This window comes from Trichechus manatus, unplaced genomic scaffold (genome assembly GCF_000243295.1).
Source record: "Trichechus manatus latirostris isolate Lorelei unplaced genomic scaffold, TriManLat1.0 scaffold00024, whole genome shotgun sequence".
Taxonomy (NCBI): Eukaryota; Metazoa; Chordata; class Mammalia; order Sirenia; family Trichechidae; genus Trichechus; species Trichechus manatus.
The window spans coordinates 18,774,589-18,792,650 of NW_004443960.1; the positions used below are offsets into that span (position 1 = coordinate 18,774,589).

At 41.7% G+C, this 18,062-nt stretch overlaps 1 protein-coding gene across 1 annotated transcript in view; it reads right to left on the reverse strand.

The window, feature by feature from the left end:
• The window catches only part of DNAH3 (dynein axonemal heavy chain 3), a 206,223-nt gene that overhangs the window by 80,363 nt on the left and 107,798 nt on the right, over nt 1-18,062 (reverse strand). Inside the window, exons 34-39 of the mRNA XM_023728516.1 lie at nt 17,713-17,847; nt 12,393-12,504; nt 10,895-11,136; nt 7,010-7,110; nt 4,609-4,714; nt 1,894-2,023 (exon numbers count right to left, since the gene is read on the reverse strand). Coding sequence (XP_023584284.1) covers nt 1,894-2,023; nt 4,609-4,714; nt 7,010-7,110; nt 10,895-11,136; nt 12,393-12,504; nt 17,713-17,847 — 826 coding nt within the window. The remainder of the gene's footprint in view (nt 1-1,893; nt 2,024-4,608; nt 4,715-7,009; nt 7,111-10,894; nt 11,137-12,392; nt 12,505-17,712; nt 17,848-18,062) is intronic.

Genomic DNA, 18,062 nt, shown 5'->3' on the forward strand with positions numbered 1-18,062 from the left:
CAACGCTCATCAAGTGTCAAGATCATGAAAGACAAGGAAAGACTGAGGAACTGTCGTAGATTGGAGGAGCCTAAGGAGATAGACGGGACACTGATGGTTCAGTGGTAGAATGCCTGCCTTCCATGCCAGAGGCCCAGATTCATTTCCTGGCCAATGCACCTCATGTGCAGCCACTACTCATCTATCAGTGGTGGTCTGTGTGTTGCTGAGATGCTGAACAAGTTTCAGTGGAGCTTCCAGACTAAGATGGACCAGGAAGAAAGGCCTGACAATCTACTTCTGAAAACCAGCTAATGAAAACCCTATGGATCACAACAGTCCCATCCACAACCGATCAAGGAGGTGGCACAGGACCAAGTGGCATTTCATTCCATTGTGCATGGGATTGCCGTGAGTTGGGGGCTGACTCAAGGGCAGCTAACAACAAAAACAAGGAGACAGAACAATGAAATGTGATGTGGCATTATGAATTGGCTACTGAAACAGAAAAAGGACATTCATGGAAAAACTGGTGAAATTCAAATAAGATTGGTAGTTTAGTTATTAGTACGTTTAGTAACAATATTAATTCCCTAGTTCTGATAATTTTACTTTGGTTAGGTAAAAAAAAAGCTGGGTGGAGGGTATACATAACTCTGAGTACTCTTTTGCAACTTTTCTGTAAGTCTGAATTTATTTCAAAATAGAAAGTTAAAAAAGTCTTTAGTTTACTTATCTCAAGGCCTTGTTAATCATGTCTGCCCATATTCTTGAATTTTAAAATACAGAATAAAAAGTTAAGAGCTATGGAATCAGGTACATGTGCATTTAAAGCCAGTCTCCAGCTGTTCGTAGAGTGCGCATTTGGGCACTCCCAAGAGGATTCATAGCTATAGATTCGGGAAGGCAAGAGATGAGACCTCTCAGAACTGAGGACAATAAGTCTACTTCTGGTGCTGGTGTCTTTTTTCCTGGCAAACACCTTATACAAGAACAGTAAACAGATCTTGGAAAAATACACAAAATATAAAAAATAATGCAACTATATGACATAGTATGTAATTGGTGTACTTCTGAAAAAGCTGCTTATAAATTTAATTTTAGAAAACCAGTAATCTTTAGCCAAAGGAAGTATCATTCAACTGTTCATCATATAACATTTTTGATCTACACCTACAATGTCTTTGAAAGAAATATGTTCATGTGCCAGAAGTTGTAAAGAAGATCTATCTTGAGTTTGAGTCATATGTCATCTTGGAAAAGAAATGGCATTCAATAAAAGTTCTCCAAATGGACATATCTTTTGTCTTTCCAGCAAAATTAAGTGAAATTTGACTTATGCACAAAAGTTACAGAGATATCTGACTTAACCATGGGAAGTAAATAAATCATAGAACCATCAGTTTAAGTGCCTTGCAGAACTTCCCGATTTTTGGAAGCTAGTGTGATCAGTTCTCCTATACGTGACCGTGTATCTGCGTGTTTTGTGAATTTATATTTTTGTAATGTACGTTTTCTTAACGTGGGGAAACGTCCTCTCTATCTTTTCTTCATAATCTTTATTTCTAGGATAGATTCCTGTGTGTCATCTAAATTTATCTTCCTCTAGTACATCCCTGTGAAGTAAAGAGGTACAGGAATTATGACTCCCGTGTGTGGATGATGAACCTAAGCTGAGAAAAGATGGGGTCATTGGCACAAGGATACCCAGCAAATCAATGCCAAATCAAGGCTAAAGTCAATATGCACTGACTCTTTCCACCACACTTTACAATCTACGTTCCAAAAGCTAGCATGTTCTAGACCAAAGGCCCTGTCCTGTTGTAACTCATAGAGGGAAGAGAGGTAGGAGCAGAAGAAAGAGTCAAGGCACCCCAGCCTCCCCTTGGCTTAGGAATCATGGGTAGCACTTACCAAGCAGAGAGGAGTACAGCCTCATCATCGAGAAGGCAAGGTGGATGGGAGACGTTTGGACCACAAATCTACACTGAAGGTGGATAAAATCCAGGCAGGGCTGGATGAGCCACATGAACATGTCATCAACCTGAGAGCAGAAAGCTATATGAGATCTGGAGATGTTACCACAAAGTAAGTTGAAGACCAAGAGCTTGGCCCACCCGGGGGAGGCTGGAGGTGTTGGTTAAGATTGCTGATTACTTTTGAGTTTAGGTGCATAGGAGAAAGCCCACGGGCATGAAGCCTCTGCCCCCAGCTTCCTCCTTAATGGTCCTAAGACTGTACAGCCCACAAGCCCTGCTAACTCAGTTTCCCATCCCCACCCCTCCCATCCCACTGTCTAGAGCTTAATACTCAGTGAGGCTCACAGCTACTATAGTTCGGCTATAGAATGCATGAAATAGGTAGAGGACCCAGCCACTGCGTCTGATTTTGTTTCTATAAAAACATTAGGAATTCTAAACAACTAATTTATAAATACCTGGCCTCTGTAAAGTGGGACACCTGTATAAAGTGGCCATAGGAAATGCAGAGCTAAGTTTGGGGTTCATTTTCAGTAATTCACTTACTCATTTCCCCTCTCCCTTCCTTCCTTCCTTTCTCCCTCCCTTTATTTATTTAATGAGGGAGTACAATAATTCTTGTCTCTGCTCCCCATCCCATTTAACCTTTTTAAAAAATTACTGGACTCACTTTTCCTCTCTTAGTGTTTTTTCACATTTGTTATACTTTATTTGTGATTCTCACTGTAAATTACCTTAAAAATTTTTTTTTAGATGCAGGCAAAACATCATTAAATAAGTACATACATACATGTGTGAAAAAACAGTTGCCACAGAGTCGATTCTGACTCATGGAGGCCCCATGTGTGTCAGAGTAGAATTTGCCCCATAGGGTTTTCAATAGCTGATTTTTCAGAAGTAGAAGTAGATCACCAGGTCTTTCTTTCCAGTCGTCTCTGGGTGGACTCAAACCTTCAACCTTTCAGTTAGTAGCCAAGCATGTTAACTGTTTGCACCACCCAAGGACTCCAAACCCATTACTATCAAGTCGATTCTACCTGACAGCGACCCTATAGGACAGAGTAGAACTGCCCCATAGGGTTGGTTTCCGAGGAACAGCTGGTGGCTTCTAACTCCCAACCTTCGGGTAGCAGCCAAACGCTTAACCACTTCACCACCAGGGACTCCAGGTATGTGTATATGTATGTACATGTGTATAGATGCATTTATATGTATATATGACTGTACGTGTATACATGGATATGTGGTATATTGAACAAATATTTACTGAGCATCTATGAATTACTTTGTCCTACATACTGGGGATAAAGGATGGACAAGATAGACAAGGTCCCTGCCCTCATGAAGCTAACAGTCTGGGGGAGGAAGGAGACAAACAATAAACAACTAAGCAAGCAAGGAAATTAATAAAATACGTACAGACCATGGAAGGTACTAGAGGACATAAACAAAGGTGCTACAATGGAGAACAGGAAGGGTTTAAATACGGTGGTCAGGGAGGGCTTCTTGGAGGAGGAAACCTTTATGCGGAGACCTGGATGGCAAGGCTAAGCCACCCATGAGATGACCTGGGGCAAGATTTCTAGGAAGAGGAGTCAAAAGTGCAAAAGCCTTGAGTTGGTGAGACCTGAGGTTTTCTCGAAACAGAAATAATACACGAGGGTGGAGAGTAAGAACTTTGGCTCAGGAAGAGGGTAGGCAACGAGGTTGAAGAGAAGGGCAGGGACAGATCACAGACCCTTGAGGACCCTGATAAGGTTTTAGACTTTAGGCTGAGGACACTGGAGAGTCCCTGGAGGACTTCACATGTGTGGGGATTTGGCAGTTTTCAGCATCTGTGTGTAGATTGGTCCCTGAGTGTGCATGTACACTTGTGTTTGTACGTCTGCGTTTATATATACTGTATGTGCATGTAAGTGGTGACAGGCATAGGGCCATGCCACAAAATTCCCCAAAGAGTTTCTACAGTGGGAACAAGATCTGACTTAGACCATTATTCACTTCTTCAGGCGACTTTCCCAAGGATCTCTGTTACTGCAGGAAGGGACAGGAGGCGCTACAGACACCGGTTCTCCCAGTTTCTCCGCTCCCTGCTTCCCTAGACTGAGGGTGTGACCTGCGGCAGCCTAACCTAAACTTTCACACCTCTTTTCGGAAGGAAAGAAACTAACAGTCACTCTTGGGAGCTACAATAAAAGCATTTCCAACTGGTTCCAGCTCCCTGGAGGTAGGAGGTATGGAGTCTAGGTTCCTCAAATGGGGAGTGGCAGGGCAGAAAGGAACAGCTCTTCCTAACTTGGCCCATCTCTTTCAGCAACTTTTAGAGATGTTTCTGCTAGTGGGACAGTGGGGAAGGGGGTGACATTCCAGCTGCCATATAGAATGGCTCTTTAAGCACCGGAATTCTCCACTGAAGCTGAGGAGAGATGGAGAAAGTAGGAGGAGGAGGAATTGACTGCACTATTCCACCCAACCCATGGAGAAGAAAGTTGGAAAAATGGCAGGCAGCCAGGAAACAGGGTAACTGGGGACAGGCAGAGAAACCCCGGCCCTTTCTTGCTTCCCGGAACTATGATGATGAAGACGCGGCCGGGAGGCCTTTGAGATGAGGAGTAAGGAGGCAGGGAGGGAGGGGGCCTGAGGGTCTCACCAATTCCTTGTGCTCTTCAGTGAGGCTGGAGGGCAAGGTGTCCATGTATGAATCCTTCAGGGGCTTCCAGCCTAGCTGATGGGGCTCCATATAGATCATCCCACACCTGCCAAGCACAAATAGGACCAGCCTGGTCCACATCTGGCCTCCCAAGCACAGAGGGGTGAGGTAAATAAGGGCAGTCACGGCAAGGTAAAGCGCTGGAGCTTGAACTGAGGCACAGACGCCCTCACCAGCTCCAGGCCAAAGGGAAGGTGTGCTGGTGATAAAAGACCAGTTATAAGAACTAGGTCTTTGGAGTCAGGGAAACCTGGATTCAAATCCCAGCCTCAGATTCTACTGAGTGATCGTAGGCAAGTTTCTTTCTTTTTTTTTATAATTAATTTTATTTTTGTTGTTGAGAATATACACAGCAGATCATACATCAATTCAACAATTCCTACATGTACAATTCAGTGACATTGATTACATTCTTCGAGTTGTGTGACCATTCTCACCCCCCCTTTCCAAGTTGTTCCTCCCTCATTAACATAAATCCACTGCCCCTTTAGTTTCCTATCTAATCTTCCGAGTTACTGTCGGTCAATTTGATCCCATAAGCAGGTTTTTTTTTTAAGTCTCTGAATTTCTGTGGCCTTGTCTATAAAAAGAGGAATATATAAGTATGTGGCTTATAAGGCTGTTATAATGATTAAATAAGAAAATGCCAATAAAGAATTTAGCACCATGCCCAGCACATACCTATTGCTATTGAGTCGATTTTGACTCATAGCTACTCTATGGGACAGAGTAGAACTGCCCCATGGGGTTTCCAAGGCTGTAATCCTTACAGAAGCAGACTGCCACATCTTTCTCTCCACAAGCGGCTGGTGGGTTCGAACCGCTGACGTTTTAGTTAGCAGCCAAGCGCTTAACCACTGTGTCACCAGGGCTCCCTTGCGCAGCACATAGAAGACCCTTAATCAATGGTAGCTATTACCATAAATACCCATGTATTGACACACAGCATTTTATGTAACACATGTCCTTTTTTTCTTTCCATTCTGTTGCATGTAAATGCTGTCTTGTTTATTACTAATACCAGCTACCATTTATTGAACATCTATTGCATGTCTGGCACTATGCTGGCCCTAATGGCCTTCATCTCTAAATCTTTTTCCTCATGGTCTGCATTTTAGACATGAAGAGATTGTGGCTCAGAGAGGTTAAGTGACTTGGAAGGGGTCACACGCTGGCAAGTGGCATAGCCAGGGTGGGAGCCCAAAGTGGTCTAACTTGCCATGTACTCGTTCGACTCCATCTCATTGCCTTTGGGAATGTGGGCTGATTTTATTTTATTTTTTATGGACTTCAGGTGCACAGATGTAGAATAATTATCCACCTTGGCACACTCGGAGCTCTGGTGGTGCAGTGGTTAATAGATCAGCTGCTAACGAAAAGGTCAGCAGTTTGAAACCACCAGCTGCTCCTTGGAAACCCTATGGGGCAGTTCTACTCTGTCCTATAGGGTCACTATGAGTCAGAATCAACTCGATGGCAACTGGTTTGGGTTTGGGTTGGCACACTCATCATTAGCCCACGCATGGCCTTTCCTAGTTAATTGTTTTCAATAATGTAATAAGTGCCCATGAACCCACCACCCAGACAGAAGCTAGGGTCTTGACAATAATCATATAACTTATAACCATGTAGCCATAGCTTATCTTACGGCCCTGGCTTTCCCCCTGAGGTAACATAGCATCTTGAATCTCGTGGTTACCTGTTCCTTGATTTCTTTCCTTTTTAAATAGTTTTATAGCATTTCTGTACATTCCTAAAACACATATATTTTTATTTTAGTTGTTTTTAATAATTTAAAAGGGGCATCATGCTTTATTTAAGATGTTGGACTTACTTTTATACATAATATTGCTATGATTTTATCCTTAATATACTTACTAAGATTTATCCATATAGTTACACGTCAGTATAGTTCATTTATTTTGAGTGCTACGTAAATATTCCAATATATGACTAAATTAAATTTTATTCATTCACTCCTGTTAAAGGGCATTTGAATTGTTTCTAAGTGTTTGTTATTGTGAACTATGCCACTATGAATATTCTTGGGCAAAAGCTTTTTTTGGGCATATCCTTAGGAACAGAATTGTGGCATGGGGTGTATGAATGTTCAACTTTAGTAGATAATGTTAAAGTGTTTTCCAAAGTGCCTGCTCAGTTTTAGAGTCTTCCCAGCAATGTGAGTTGAAAACTGATTTTATGAACAACCTAAATAAGAACAAATAATGCAGGTGAAATGCTGGGGTTAATCACATTTGTGGATTTTCAGGGTCCCCCTCCCCAGCTGCAGGTCAGTGGGGTCACCCGTTCCCTCAAGGTGCCAGTGCACAAGGTAACTTACCGGCTCACAGTAGCTGGTGAGGCCTGCTCGAGGTCAGCTGGCTCGAAGATCAGGCTCATCTTGGGGCTCATCTGGATAATCTCTCCACTCATTAAACACAGCTAAAAGTGCAAAGCAGAGAGGCAGAGGACAGGCAAAGGGGTGAAATTCCATCAACGAAAGGCTTTAGTGGAGACAAAGCTTGTTTGAATTCATTCAACGTATATTTTTTGAGCACCGACTATGTGCAAACACCATAATGATGTTGGAGAAGAATACTGAATATACCATGGACTGCCAGAAGAATGAACAAATCTGTCTTGGAAGAAGTACAACCAGAATGCTCCTTAGAAGGATGAAGAGACTTCATCTCACTTACTTTGGACACATTATCAGGAGGGACCAGTCCCTGGAGAAGGACATCATGTTTGGTAAGGCAGAGGATCAGTAAAAAAGAGGAAGACCCTCAACAAGGTAGATTGACACAGTGGCTACAATAATGGGCTCAAACATAGCAACAATTGTGAGGATGGCCCAGGATTGGGCAATGTTTCGTTCTATTATACATAGTGTTGCTATGAGTCGGATCTGACTGGATGGCACCCAACGACAAAAACAACACCACTATGTGCAAGGCAGTGTACTAGGTGCAGACAATAAAACACACAAAAATGTCTGGTCTTTTGGAGTTTACATTCTGCTGGGAGAAGGCAGATGCTAAGCAAAATACACAATACATAAGATGGTGAAAAGTGCTATAGAGAAAAATACAGCAGAAGAGGGGCTTAGAGAATAGTACTGAAGTATCACCACCCTCAGTCAGGGTCAGGTGAGTTGTAATTTTAAATAGGGAGGTTAGGGACTCACTGAATTGCAGTCTTCGATGTAAAGGACTGAGAAGTTCTTAGACTGCCCCACATTTCATGGTCCCTTCCTCAGTGTTTATTTAACATAGGATTTAATTGCACACCCTAACCCTTTTTCGTTTTCTCAAGTCTCCCACGAAAGACTCCTTTTGTAATCCCCACATGGGCTAGTCCCGGGCTAGAGTAACAGGAATCTCTCCATAAATACTTTTCGGAATGGAATGAAAGACCCTTGGAAGTTTAGTAGTTATATCCTTGTAGACAGTAGTGCAAAAAATAGGAGAGCCTGGGAACATACACGAAGTCAGGGGTGCTGCTTCCCATTTGCCAGCATGGGTTTGGGCAAGATGTTTAAGTCATAAGACAGCCTGAAGCCTTGGTCTCTCAGGTGAGGAGAGGGAACACCACTGCTTCCCACTGCTCATCCTAAAATTTGTGGGCGAAAAGTCCTGCATGTTACCTGGCCCACATCAAACGCATCTTGAAACAGGTCACTGTGTGCATACCCAGTAAGGTCACAGCTGCTCCGGGGCTGACACCACCAGCAGTGTCATCTCTGAGTCCCAAGAAAAGTAAAACAGACACGCACTTGTGACCGTAGTTTGATTTACGCCCAGAGGTGAGAAGAACAATTAGGAAATTCACCGATTAGGACTCTTTCTGATACTCCTAATCTCAAGACCAACCTATACATTTGTACAATTAGTGTATATAATATAGTCCACCTCATGCAATAAAATTGATTTCTATTTTTATAGGTTATATAATCAAAATTATGCACACACTATAATTAGTGGATGTGTATAATTTGGATAATTAGGCCTTCCATTGTCAAGCATGACTCACTCTTAGTCTTGTAAAATTTAAACATAGTTATGAAAATATATTTTGATTTGATAATGACTTATATTCATTATAGGAATCTTTCTTTAAAATGGCAATAAGTTTTATTATTTATTGTATTTAAAAAAATACTTGTATAGCGCCTGCCGTATGTCAGGAAGTATTATAAGCAGTTTGTAGATATTAATTTATTTAATCTTCCTAACTACACTATGAGGTACATGCTATTTGCCTATTTTACAGATGATGAAACTGAGGCATACAGAAATTAAGTAGCTTGTCCAAGGTTATACTGCTAGTAAGTGAAAGAGTCAAGATCTGAACCCAGGCAGTCTGGCTCCAGAGACCAAGTTCTTTAACCACAACACATGTTTTGGCAGAATGTATTTTCCAAGGATTGCTGCAATAATATCTCCCATCCCACACCCACTTTGTATTGTGATCTTGCCACACCTCTATCAAGAGGTAGAGTCTATTTCTATACCCCCTTGAATGTGGGATCACTCTGTGAATTCTTTGACTAATAGAATCTAGAAGAAGTGATGCTATGCCAGTTCTGAGGCTAGTGTTTAATTTCTTGTAAACATCCACTGCTTGCCTCTTGGAAGCCAGCTACCACGTAAGAAATGTCACTGCCTTAAGACCATCATAGGAGAAGCCTAACCATGTGAAGAGGCGTGGAGGTTGAGATGCTATTTGGAGAGAGACAGACCAAGGAGGAATGAGACCCCAGACACTGAGTGAAGAAGCCATATTGGATGTGGATTTTCCAGCCCTAGCCGCCCAGCTAATGTCACATGGATAAGAGACCAACCATCCAACTGAGCCCTTCCAAAATTCCTGACTTCAAAATCACGAGCAAAATAAATGGTTATTTTAAGCCACTGAGTATTGAAGTAGTTTGTTATACAGCAATGAATAATTGAAACACTTCCCATATATCAGATACTATGCCTGCACGATCTCATTTAATTCTCAACAAGCCTATTTTATTATTATCTTTTTACAAATGAGGAAACTGAGGTTCAGAGAAGTTAAGTAACTTGCCCAAGACAACACAGCTCTGTGGTAGAGCTTAGGAGTCCAATCCGATGCCATCACCAAAGCTTTTAATGACTGGACAACACTGTCTCTAAACACATTTAGTTTATTAACTGTAAGTACAAATAGAAACTTAATTCATGAGTTGATAGTTGCTACTCTCTTGCAGGGCATTTATTCTTTTCCTCTCTTTTTTTACTATTGTAAAAATATAGGTAACATAACATTTGCCAATTTAACATTTTTCACTTGTACAATTCAACGAAACCAATTACAACAATCATGTTATGCAACCATCACCAACATCCATTGCCATATTTTCCATCCCCATAAACAGAAACTCAATGTTAGCTAAACATATATTTCCTTTCCCTCCCACCCTTGGTAACCATGGTTAAACTCTTGATTTCTATACATTTGCCTGTTCTAAGTGTTTCATATTAGCGAGTTCATACAATATTTCTCTTTTTGTGATTGACTTATTTCACTCAGCACAATGTTTTCAAGGTTCATCCATGGTGTGGCATGTATCAGGACATCATTTCTCTTTATGGCAGAGTATTATTCCATTGTACGTATGTACTACTTTTTGTTTATCCATTCATCTGTTGATGGGCATTTGAGTTTACACCTTTTGACTATTGTAAATAGTGCTGTGATGAACACTGGTGTGTACGTGTCTGTTAGCGTTGCTGCTTTCAGGTATCTCGGGTACATTCCGAAGAGTGGGATTGCTGGGTCATATGGTAGCTCTACTTTTAACTTTTTGAGAGATCACCAAACCATTTTCCACAGCAGCTGTACCATTTTGCATTCCCACCAGCAATGGATGAGGGTTTCGGTTTCTCCACATCCTTGCCAACATTTGTTATTTTCCTTTATTTATTTATTTATTTTTTTAAATCTTAGCCATCCTAGTGAGTGTGAAGTGGTATCTCCCTAATGGCTAATGGCATTGAGCATCTTTTCATGTTCTTGCTGGCCATTTGTATATCCTCTTTGGTAAAATCTTTATTCAGGTCCTTTATCCATTTTTCTATTGAGCTGTTTGTTAATGTAATAAATGTATGCATTATATATTTTTAATCAATCACTCACTTCAATAAAAGAGTTTATACCCCACCCATGTAGAAGTGATATCAGACTCAGTAGCTACCTTTTTGTTGTCATCCAGAACAGTGTTCATATTTTCAATCCAAACAGCATCCACTGGCCCATCAAATATAATCCACTTGCGGTCGTCAGATACTGAAGAGGCTTGCTCTCGGAAAGTGTTGGCAAGGACACCATCTGTCCACTCGTGGCTCACTGGGTCAAAGCACCCATAGAGTTGCCCCATGGTGACAGCCTTGGGGTTGATGACCTTGTACTCCACAGCAAACTCCTCCATCTGGTTGGCTGGGAAGGAAGGTCCAATACCAGTTACAAAGGCTCTGGTGAGACCAGAACGTTAGAGAAAAGATTGTCATCTCAAAGACCAACCAACCTTTATGAATATGCCTTCCAAGGACAGTCCTTATAAAATGTGTGTTCAGTTCTTATAAAAATTGGGTTATCTGTATAAGCAATGTCTTAAATTGTTAGGTTACTATAAAAAACAAAAACCAAACCCATTGTCATCAAGTCGATTCTGACTGATAGCAACTTTATAGGACAGAGCAGAATTGCCCCGCAGGGCTGTAATCTTTATGGAAGCAGATTGCCACATCTTTCTCCTGTGGAGCAGCTGGTGGGTTCGAACTGCCGACGTTTTGGTTAGCAGTCAAGCATTTTAACCACTGCATCACCAGAGCTCCTTATCAAAACCTAAAAAATCCAACAGCAATGCAATCATCAAATGTTATTAGAAAAAATTTTAAAACAAAGTACTTGAAGTGATCATGTAAACACACCCACAACAAACCACTGCTTTTCAAAACCACAGGTTTGAGTTTTATTAAGAAACAAAAACAACCCCTCCCTAAAAAAACATTCCTTTTATAATAAATGCAGCTTACATTTGTTGAACAGGCATCCTGTGAGGTTATTTACCTGCATAATCTCATTTAATTCTCACAACAATCCCATTTTACAGCTGGGAAAATAGAGGCTAAGAGGAAAACAGGGAGATTTAGTCATTTGCCCAAGGCCTGGGTCTGATTCAAAAGCCTGAGCTCTTATTCTCTACATAAAAGAAACAAAAGAAACAAAGAAAGGAAGGAAGAAAAGAGAAAGGGCAGGAGGGAGGGAGGAAAAGGGATGAAAAAGAAAGGGAAGGGAAGGGAGGACAAAGGAGGCAAGGGGAAGGGAGGGATGGAAAGAAAATAGTAATGATTTGCTTTTAAACTAATACAATGATTTCCTTTTAAACTAATTTTGTTTAGGCCAATGACAGGAGTTTCTCTCTCAATGGGAAACCTTTGGAGAAGCCACCTTTTAGCATTTGAGAAAATTCCCCCAGTCTTAATGGCATGCACATAAAATCCTGTCGGGAGCCCGCCTCTCCCCTGTCGTGTATTTTCTGCCAGCAGACATCTGTGTGCCATGGTCTAATTCTAGCTCTGACGTCACCAGCCAGGACTGGCAAAACTAAAAGCCTGGCATTATCTCCATGGAGCCAGTCAGCTGCATGAGGAGTCATGTCCTCCCCTGGAAGCCAGAGATGTGAGTTTTACCTGCATATAAATCACCCAGAGCTGCAGCCAACACTTTATAAGCACAGGTCTTGCCGCCCATGGGGTCTCCAACAATCATGTAGCCATGTCTTACCAGCATCATCTCGTAGATCTGGGAGGAGACACCATATAAGAAGTTAATTAACGCAGGCCTCCCCGAACGGCAAGTTAGTCATAATGCCATGAGGAATGAGGCGCTGAAAAGGGGAGTCTCACAGCCACTTCTACATCTGGTGAGCCGCAGTCCTTTTTATGATCTATTGTTTAAATAGTTTTTGGATGAATACATACATGTGTGTGCCTCAGATTATTCAAGAAGTTAAGAAAAAAAACCAGTTGCCATCGAGTTGACTCTGACTTATGGTGACCCCATGTGTGTCAGAGTAGAACTGCTCTCCATAGGGTTTTCAATGGCTGTGATCTTTTGGAAGCAGATCACCGGAACTTTTTTCCTAGGCACCTCTGGGTGGATTTGAACCTAGAACCCTTCAGTTAATAGCTGAGGGCTTAACTGTTTGCTCTACCCAGGTGGCCATTTAAGGGATGTCATTGTTGGGTGCTGTTGAGTCAACTTCAATTCATAAAGACCCCATGTGACACAGCAGAATTGCCCCATAGAGTTTTCTTGGCTGCAATCTTTACGGAAGCAGATCACCAGGGTTGTCTCATGTAGAGCCACTGGGTGGGTTCCAACCGCCAACCTTTCGGTTAGTAGCCCAGCACTTAACCACTGCGCCACCAGGGCTCCTTATTTAAAGAATGTTGTTGTTGTGTGCCACAGAGTTGATTCCAACTCATAGTGACTCTATAGGACAGAGTAGAACTGCCCCCATAGTATTTCCTAGACTGTAATCTGTATAGGAGCAGATCACCAGATCTTTTCTCCCTCAGAGCCACTGGTGGATTTGAACCACTGACCTTTTGGCTAGCAGCCAAGTATTTAACCATTGCACCACCAGGGTTCCTTATTTAAGGGATAAGAACTACTATTTGCTTAGCACCTTTCTATGTGTTAAGCATCAGGTGATCTACCCAAATTGTTTAATTTAATCCACTCTGGTTATCATTATCCACGTTTTACTGATGGGAACACTGAGCCCAAGATAGGTTAAGTAACTTGCCCAAGCTCATCAGCAGAGCCAGGACTGGAACACCGGCCCGTCTGACTTCAGTGGCCCTAATCTTTTCATTACACTCTTGCCATTTGCTTTCATAGAGGAAAAGGAAACAGTGGTCATTTTAGCAAATTGCACTTCTATTGAAACGTCCCATCTCAAGGCTTAAATGCCGTTCTGCCTTGATTGGTGCTCTCAGTAGATGAAAATGTATTTTCTGAGCCAGGCCTCAGGCTGTAAAATATAAATGACCTTCCATATAAATTTACCCTCAACCTTGAGAAGTAACAGCTTTGTGGAAGCCCATTTTTTGAATATTCTGACTGCTCCTCCCTGTCTGTGACAAGTAGCCTGGTTATAGTTGAAACACAGATGCTATGGTCATTTACATTTATGTGAAATTTTATGGCTTTTCTCTCTCTTTAGACTTTGAGCCCCTCAAAGAAAGTGGACACAACAAAGATGAGCATGTAAGGGGGCAGGGAAACTAGATTAACAGAAACGGAACAACCAGAATGGAAATATTGAGAATTTTCACACATTATGAAGAATGTAACCAATGTCATTGAACAACTTGTGCAGAAATTGTTGAACGGGAACCTAAACTGCTATATAAAACTTCACTAAAAACACAATAAAATATTATTAAAAAAAATAATAATGAAATAAATAAAGGGGACACATGAAGCTTTTTTTTATTTTAAAGATGAAGTTCTTATTTTTTTTTTTTTTGTTGGAGGTAAGTGACGGGGTCTAATGAGGCTAGTGACAACAGGGGGGTAGATCAAGGTGTTAAGCATCTATTATGTGCAGACATCGTTCTAGGTGCTGAGGATAAATCAGAGAACAAAACAACTAGATCCCTTACCATCAACTGAGCTTATATTCAAGTAGATTTGAAAGATATTCCAGATTGAGTACAGATGAACGGAGTGACCGTGTATTAGAAATAAAGGAGAGGAAGGTATCAATGATTTAATAGCCTCACACCTTCCCCACACCCCCATCAATATAAAAGGGCATGTAGCTCCGGATATCTTTTGAAAATATTAATAATTGGTACTAAGCCATATAAAAGTTCGTCTGTAGGTCTGCGACTTACTTTGAAATATACGATCGATGAATGATGGATGGATAAGTGATAAAGCAAGCATAGTAAAATACTAACTGTAAAATCTAGGTGGTGGGTACAGGGGTGCTCACCGTATAATTCTTTCAACTTTTCTGTATGTTTAAAAATTTTCAGAATACAATATTAGGAATAAAAGCTCATGCATAGTTAAAAAAAATACCCATCTGTATAACATCAATGAATATACTGTGATTCAATATCGGTTTAAACGAATTATGTAGAAAACTAGCTCACTGGGTGATCTCACAGGGGAAAAATCATTATTTTTTTAATCACAAGACAGTCTGATTTCAGAATCCAGAGACTTGGGTTTTAGGCTTTGCCCTTCCTTCTAGTCGTTATGAGTTCTGCTGTTAACCAAAAGGTCGGCAGTTCGAATCTACCAGGTACTCCGTGGAAACCCTATGGGTAGTTCTACTCTGTCCTACAGGGTGGAGTTGGCAACAGGTTTGTTTTTTTTTGGTTTTGGTTCTAACTAATAGTGTGACTTGGGGAAATGATGCTGCTGACTATGCTGATGATGATTGTGGAGGTGGGGGGTTGATAAGGATGTAGTAGTATCAGGCACTATACCTGGTTCTTTTAAAAAGAAAAAAACAACCAAACTCGTTGTAGTCAAGTCGATTCCGACTCATAGCAACTCTACAGGACAGAGGAGAGCTGCCCCGTCGGGTTTCCAAGGCTGTCATCTTTACAGGAGCAGACTGTCACATCTTTCTCCCGCGGAGCAGCTGGTGGGTTCAAACCACTGACCTTTTGGTTAGCAGCTGAGCACTTAACCAGTGTGCCACCCGGGCTCCCTACCTGGTACTTTACATACCTGTTACCTCATAGTTACCCTGTGGAGAAGGTTTTACTCCCTCCATTTTGCATATGAGGGAACTGAGGTTTAGACAGGGGAACTAAGTTGCCCAATAGCCCACAGAAAAAAGTGATGGGACTGGGATTTGAACCAAGGTCTGTATTAATCCCAAACCTCTTCCTATCCAGTCTCCTTATGGAGACTGAGCCAGATGGCATTTAAGGTGCCTTGTAGCTCTGCCCTGCGATTCTGCAGACAAAGTGCATTTGGGGCTTATTTCACTTGATCATTTTACCCTGAAACTAGCATGACGCTTTACTGTGGTTTTCTAAGGTCAGGACTGTAGAGACATTTGTGGTTTGCCCACCCAAAATCTCTTCTCTAGTCTACTGATAACGTCATACTAATTTTCTCTGGGGAACCACCACTTTGCGGTTCAGTCCACATGACTTGGGTGGAGCTGATGCCATCTCTACTTTCAGTGGAGGGGTGTGGGGGGGGGCAGGGGGAGATTATGGTCCAGGCTTTGTCTTTGTGATTGGTTCAGGGCAGGTCATGTGACCTTATCAGAACCATTCAAAGCTAATCCTGAGACTTCTGCTGAAGCTATGTGGAGAGTCTTGTTCTCTTTTCTTCTGGGCTTGAACCTGAGAAGGTCTAAGTCTGAGGTTCCTGAGGACCCATCTAAGAATGAAGTTTTAACATAGAGAGAGGCAGAGCCCAGAAATGAGGAGAGAGAGATTCCTGATGACACTATCTAAAAACCTGGTTTTCGCTATGCGAAAGGTGAGTGGATAAATTCTCTTGTTGATTAAGGCAGTTTGAGTTGGTTGAGAAAGTGCTAATTCAAAATCTTAATGCCAAAGATTATGTTTCATTCCCAAATTAAAGAAGAAACTCCAAGGAAGATAGTCACAGGAAGATACTGGATTTTAAACTTTGACTCCTGGAAACAAAAATTGAAGGCACAAACAGATTAGTGTTTGCCTCCATCCCCCCTCAGGTTCCAAGGTGTCATAAGTCTTTCTAACGGGGCTTTGAACCAGTTCTTCCTGGTTCAGTCATGGCTGAGGAAGCGACATCATAACAGACCCAAATTTTTAAAATGTGGGTGAACCAGAACTATAACTGGAAAGGGAAAAAACAGGTTGAAGCCCTGCTAGAAAATTAATCTTCCTCTTAGAAAACAAAGGTGGCGTGCACACTGCATAGCAACAAAATCTCTTGACCAGCAGAGTCGGAAACAGCACTGCCCAGCTCAAACACAGTGGCTGACCATATTGTTCTGATGTGTGCTGTGCTCCACTGTCCTTCCAATAATCCATTCTCCCACATCAGGCTCTTGAAAGGGTTCACTACATCTGAGTCTCCCATTCCAGGGCTTCAACCTGTAATTTTTCCCATTCCAGTTCACCCAAATTTAAAAAATTCGGAGTCTCTGGGGACATCTAGCTCAACTGTCATAACATAGTTTATAAAGAAAACGTTCTATATCCTACTTTGGTGAGTAGTGTCTGAAGTCTTAAAAGCTTGAGAGCGGCCATCTAAGATATTCCACTGCTCCCACACTGTCTGGAGCAAAAGAGAATGAAGAAAACCAAAGACACAAGGGGAAGATTAGTCCAAAGGACTAATGGACCACAACTACCACACCCTACACCAGACTGAGTCCAACACAACTAGATGGTGCCTAGCTACCACTACCAATTGCTCTGACAGGGATCACAATAGAGGGTCCTGGTCAGAGCTGGAGATAGATGTAGAACAAAATTTTAATTCACAAAAAAAGATCAGACTTACTGGTCTGACAGAGATTGGAGAAATGCTAAGCGTATGGCCCTCAGACAAGCTTTTAGCTCAGTACTGAAATCACCCCTGAGGTTCACCCTTCAGCCAAAGATCAGACAGGCCCATAAAAAAAAACAAGACTAAATGGGCACACCAGCCCAGGGGCAAGGACAAGAAGGCAGGAGGGGACAGGAAAGCTGGTAATGGGGAGCCCAAAGTCAAGAAGGGGAGAGTGCTGACATGTCCTGGGGTTGGCAAGCAATGTCACAAATCAATATGTGTATTAATTTTTAATGAGAAACTAATTTGCTCTGTAAACCCTCATCTAAAGTACGATAAAAAATTTAAAAAAAAAAATTCAAGTCTGTTCTGATGTCGCTTCCTTGGCCATGACTGAACCAGTTCCAACCAGTTCAAAGCCCTGCTTTCTAATTCTTGACTCCAGTAAACAGTAAAATTCTCAGAAGGATGCAAAAAACCAACCTGAATAATCTTCCCAATAAACCACGGTACTGGCTGAAGTTTCATCTTTTTGATGTTCTCATTCAGCACTTCCATGAAAACATCATAGTCTGGCTTTGGAAGAACAACTCCAGGAAACAAATCTGATATAATTCCCTGTTAGCAAGAATTCAAAAGAAGGTGAAGAAGATGAAGTATCAGATATGTGATCTCAACATTTTCCTAAAAAGAGATCTATACCAAAAAAAAAAAAACAAACTTTGCCGTCGAGTTGATTCTGACTCATAGCGACCCTATAGGACAGAGTAGAACTGCCCCATAGGGTTTCCAAGGAGTGGCTGATGGATTCGAACTGCCAACCTTTTAGTTAG